The sequence below is a fragment of the Parasteatoda tepidariorum genome, chromosome X1 (assembly GCF_043381705.1).
Source record: "Parasteatoda tepidariorum isolate YZ-2023 chromosome X1, CAS_Ptep_4.0, whole genome shotgun sequence".
Classification (NCBI taxonomy): Eukaryota; Metazoa; Arthropoda; class Arachnida; order Araneae; family Theridiidae; genus Parasteatoda; species Parasteatoda tepidariorum.
Window position 1 is genome coordinate 65,507,958 of NC_092214.1, and position 5,938 is coordinate 65,513,895.

Genomic DNA, 5,938 nt, shown 5'->3' on the forward strand with positions numbered 1-5,938 from the left:
TTTTTTTCATATGTCTATAATTTTTCTTCATTTTGAACTTATATATATATATATATATATATATAGATGGATAGATATATATATATAGTATTGTATAGTATAGAAAAAATGATTTCACTTTAAAAATGCGCTGTTTCATACATATAAGCACATAACCATTTATTACATTTCAATGTTATTATCAAATTTTTATATTACTTCATGTTCACTATGTTTACTTATTTTTCAGGCCGTCCCTTATGAAGGCCAAGACAAAAACCCCGAAATGTGCCGAGTTCTTTTAACACATGAAGTAATGTGCAGGTAATGAAATATGACTATTTCTTCATCATTTCAATTTCTTTTATATTTTATGCGTTTCGCATATTCTTCGAAAATTTAAGAATTATATTAGCAATAACAAATAATTTTTAATCTTTTCAAACTTCGTTTAATCAAGCATTAGACTATTTATAGCACTTAAATCTAGAAAATTATCTTAAAAAAGCCTGCAGATGCAGTTAATTTTTAGTTTATAAGTAGATTAAAAAAATTAAAATAATTCCTCCCTTTCATGGGCATATAATTTAATTTTTAATTATCATTAACAACAAAATTAAATCCCTCAAATAGTAATGACCACGTGTACTAACCAAATACATCTGAAATGAATATTTAAATATTTAAATAATATAAAATTTTAACTGTGCATATCAATTTAAAAAGAACAACATTCTAAGAAAAAAGTGAATGCATAAATAAAATTAAACTTTTTGCAATCAACAAATTCTGCCAGAAAAGATAGTTTTAATTTGAATTTATTACTTTTTGTGATTAAATATGAATTAGAATCCGCCATCTAAATTACGATCTATTCACGAATAATTCAGAATTAAAACGCGGTGAAATACTTTTTCATTTTTAGATAAAAACATATTTTATTCATAGTAATCATCCATATATTAACAACAGTGTACCAAAATTGAAGCTAAATTAATAAGAAAAATACAAGAAAAGCCCTAAAAATTGTCGCCAACATGTGGATTTATAATCATCCATCTATCTGCCGAGTACAAAAAAATACCGTTCATAAAGCTATTTTTATTTCTTACGCTCCACGCTTTAATTATATGTAGGTTGAGTCAATTAAGATGAGCCTCGCTTTAGATCTATGTCTTTACTTACGTTAAAAAGGTGAAAAAAGTATTTTCAGTCGAATCAGACTCAGTAAATAAAAGATAATTAGAGATATCCCTTTCATATATCTGTTGCATGCGCTTGATTTTTCTTGTTTAATATGATTACAAAGCGGCATGCAACTAAAAGAGAGATTGAAAAAAGTTGATTTATATAACTTTCTTTCTTTTTATTAAAAAGAAATTTGAATCAAGGCAATGAGTTTAAATGACGAATTCATATTTTTTTCTTAATTTCCCACAGAGAAATAATTAGACAACATTCTGCACTTTCTCTTACTTATTTCGAAACCTAAGAAATACAAGCATCTATTTAAAAATAAAAACTAGTAGTTTGTTTTAATCTTAAAACTTACAATAAGATAATATATTAAAAAGTTCCGATTTTCTACAGATGAGACTTTTATAAGCTTAAATATAGTTAGTAGTTTTAGAATTTGTAATTTTTATTTATCTTTGAAGGAATTTACTGATTTTGACATTGTGATGTACAGAATAAAATATAAGCAATGAAATATCTTTTCTGATTGATAATAAGTAATTGGATTTTGCTTATTAGAATCAAAAAATTTTTTTTCTTTAGTTCTCGCGGGAAAATATATATTTCAGTACATAATGATTTGAAACCCCAAACCTTATTAAACTTCAATCCCAGCAAGCATGGAACGATATTTTTCTTTGCTTTATTCAGATAAATAATTTAAACTTTTTTAGATACATTAATTATAATCTTACAAATTATTCCTGCAAACAGGATTTGATGAGAATATTTGAAAGCGAAATACTTAATTTACCTTAAAATTTTCTATATGAAGTTGAATATTGAATATTGAAGAATAATATTGAAAATAATATTATTGAGAAGTTAAATATTGAAGAATATTGAAGTTGGACATTTCCAAAATATTCAAAAGAATTTTTATCAATCCTTATCACTAAAGTTATTGAGAATGAAATATATGATAATTGTGAGGCATTTTTTGAACTGTTGTAAAAGTAGACACAATAATACCAGAAAAAATTAGTAATGAAAATATTTATGAAATATTTACAAAAAGAAATTAATATTTTATTATTTTTAAACGCATGAAAAATCTACTTTAATGATTTAATAAAAAGCAAATTGCTAAAATTTCTTCTTTAAAGTTTAGTCTTATATAGAAATATGTAAATAATGAAGGAATAATATTGAAAGATAAAAAATATGTAATAATATAGTAATAGAATTATAGAAATAATATAGGAAGCATGGGAGTTATCGTATCAGCTTGTAGTATGTAGTACCAACTAAAAAAATTGTTTTGCTTGTACCTGTAATACAAATACATGTAATTTTACTTGTGTACAATTGTTTCATTAATTTCTGAATTTATTTTTATGTGCTTTTAATGTGTTACTTCATTTATTTCCACTCGTTGGTACTTGTTAATAATTTTATTTTCATACGTTTTCATCTGTTTTTATGCTTATTTACATATATTGTATGCATTGTTTAATTTAATTTCATGTTTTCCTGAGAAATTTATTACGACTTGTCTTCTTATGTTTGGTTATGTTATTATGTTAAAATATTAAAGAGATATTTTAGTCTACTGAAAAGTGCATTGGTTCATCATTTTTTGCTCATGAAATTAAAAGAAATTTTCTCAAAACTAAAAATAATATAGAAATTCATGTCAGAAACGATACTCATATACTTTTTCATAGTGTTTGACAGCTAACAGTTCCTTCTAAATGATAATTAATTAGATAGGAATTTTATAAATAAATACATCATGCAAATAATACATTTGATATATAATTATTCAAAACGTGTAATGAAATTTCGAATTCAACTTAATTTTAATCCAAGCCAATAAAGTTAGCTTTTGTTACAGAAGCTCCTAGAAAGTTAGGACTGTTACTTTTTAAATTCCACTTAAGACACAGACAAAAATATGCAAGAAATAAGACATTATTTAAGAACTGATTCATATCTCGTTTAAATAGGCATGCGTCAATTATTTAAATAAAATAATCCGGCAATTTGCGGTTATCTTCTGGGTAAATATCCTCATACTTACATTTCTAAATAAATGCGATTTATTTTAATCTTCTACAACTAACTTCTGCCTATTTCCCACTGCAATTTAATGAGCATTATCAAAACCCTTTCATAAAAATAAAGGTGAAACCCTCATCCTTTGTTAAGGATTAAGCCAGTTTGTTCTTCAATTGGGAATGGAAAATGTGAGGAATTTAATCGTTTCCCCAAGTTCTTGAGCAAGAGGCTACAAATGATGCGGCCCAAAACAGGCAAAAAATCCGTACATCCGGATTACCTAGATGTCCTAGAAGTTGGTGATTGTGAACAGAAAAGTATCTCTCTCTCTGGTGAAATGAGAAATGGTATAATCCATTCCGTTAACAGAGCCAGAATTTTGTTTACAGTAAATTTAATGAGTAGTAACATTATACGCTGGATTATACGGAAAGAGTCTAAAGCGAGGGGAGAATCCGGAAAAGGCTGACTTTAATAATACCAATCAAAGAGGATATATTAAGACTAGGCTGGGAGGGGTGGATATTATTCTTCTTGAATACCGAATGCTAAAGACAGAACGAAAAATAATTCCAAGAGTAATTACTTGGGTTTCAAAGGGTAAGGGGATATTACAATATTTTATTGCTTTCCTTTTCAAACTATCAACTTAACACTTCAATACTCAATTTAATATCAGTTAAAAATATCAGTTTTTTTTTTAAGTTTTAATATTTTAATAAACAGATTATAATTTATCTACATATGCGTCTAATGAACTCTTATAATTCATTATAGGTAAATTTTTTAATTAATCCCAAAGCCGATATTTAAACATTTTTACTGACCCATATCTCTTGATTTTGTTATTGTTTTTAACACCTGAAGAAATAAAGAAACGAGTGTACGCATGAAAACAAGCGGAGTTAAATTAAACAAAGCATGGAAAGAATTGAAACTGCTGATGGTATTTATGAATAGAAACAAAATAGTTTCACGTGCTTTAGTTTTTAATTTGTGGTTCTTATTTTATTCATTTATTTTTTACCTATGAAAACGTTTACAGTGTGTCTAAGAATTTTTTTTGTGATTTCCTTATCACTAAACTTTTAATTATGGAGCATCACATAAAATATTTGTACACATTCGTAAAATTTTTATGAGATAGTTTTTAAATGCAGTATGAATAAAGTTAACGTGCCGATCACCACAAATTAATTTAGAAGCAAATCTGCCGTGCTTTTGTTCAAAAATGTTGAAAAACAAAATCCAAACTTGAGGTAGGTGAGTTTTGTTTGTGTTAGATGAGTATCGTTAAGGGTACATCTCACGATTTTTGATACTGGGCTGTATTGCTAAACTAAGTGATACTGGATTATTGTTTGGCTTGCTATGCAAGTGAACTCTACCTTGCTTATAATATGGTAACTCTCCAAAGCTGATTTCAAGTATTTCGAAATTAACAAAAGTTTGCAACTTTAAACTACAACTGCAATACTATGCCTCTATTTTGTGTAATGAAAAATCTTGCGATGCACTTAGTTAACAGTAATAATATTTTTAATCGTGCACTATAATGTAATTTCAATGACACACTTAAAAATTCAAGAAATTTTAGAGATAAGTATTACTGTATCTACAGTACAATTCAACTTTTACAAAACTATACTAGAAAGGTAGTCTATATTAATATCACAAAACTGCTGTGTCCTTCATTTCATTCCCTATGGCATCACAACTGATTCTTTAATATAGTCTAGGTGATAATATGGTTTATATTTTTCACAGTACAACAACAATAAACTCGAGACTCACTGCATTTTGTATTTAATTTTATTATTTATGATGCTTTTTATATATTATTAATACTTAATTTACNACATATATATATTTCTTAAAAATTCTTTTTTCACTAGTCGGTGCTGCGACAAGAAGAGTTGCGGAAACAGGAACGAAACCCCTTCAGATCCTGTGATAATTGACAGGTAAGAGCATGAAATTTTATGCACGTTTTCTTCAATTTAACATTAATTTTTTCTTTTTGTATATTGTTAATCCAAAATTAGTCATATTTCCTTCTATATACATTTAAAAGTTTACGAGCTCCAAGTTTTTAGAAATTTAGCAATATTGTCGGACTTTATTGAAATAAAGTCAAAATCAGAAATGAAGTCTAATTTTCAAAAATTAGTTATTGAGGATTGGTAATAATTTGTAACATTTTTTTACAAATTAATCCAATTTCAAAATGCTAGTATTGGAACTTTTAATGAAAATTCTTTTATCATTCAGTGAAAATTTTATCATTCCTCTCCCCTCTACGGCTTTTTATTCCTTAATAAATATAAATATATACTTAAGGATATTATCCAATTAATTAGTTCAATTATCCAATTATTACATCCAATTATTTAGTCTGTACATACACGATAATTTAATCTATATTTATTATAATAATGATAGAGTTTGAACTGATAATCAAAATTCTTGATTTATAATATTTTAAAATGCATAAATATGTCATATACTTTATTTTATGCACACGTATAATCTGCTCAATTTCATTGAATTTTACTTAGACAAATTTAATATGTAAACTAAATCAATCACGCCAGTATCTACAAAGAGTAATCCAAATATATCACCTTAAAATACTTGCTGCTATATTTGAGGCTTAAAGTGAACAAGAATAATTTATCAAACTAAATTTCACAAATTCAATATATTTAATCCCAAAGCCGAT

At 26.2% G+C, this 5,938-nt stretch overlaps 1 protein-coding gene across 2 annotated transcripts in view; it reads left to right on the plus strand.

The window, feature by feature from the left end:
* The window catches only part of LOC107437109 (EBF transcription factor knot), a 220,687-nt gene that overhangs the window by 70,668 nt on the left and 144,081 nt on the right, over window positions 1–5,938 (plus strand). For both annotated transcript variants that reach the window (XM_071187401.1, XM_071187402.1), the window contains exons 5-6: window positions 230–303; window positions 5,112–5,180. In XM_071187401.1, the coding sequence (XP_071043502.1) occupies window positions 230–303; window positions 5,112–5,180 (143 nt within the window). The remainder of the gene's footprint in view (window positions 1–229; window positions 304–5,111; window positions 5,181–5,938) is intronic.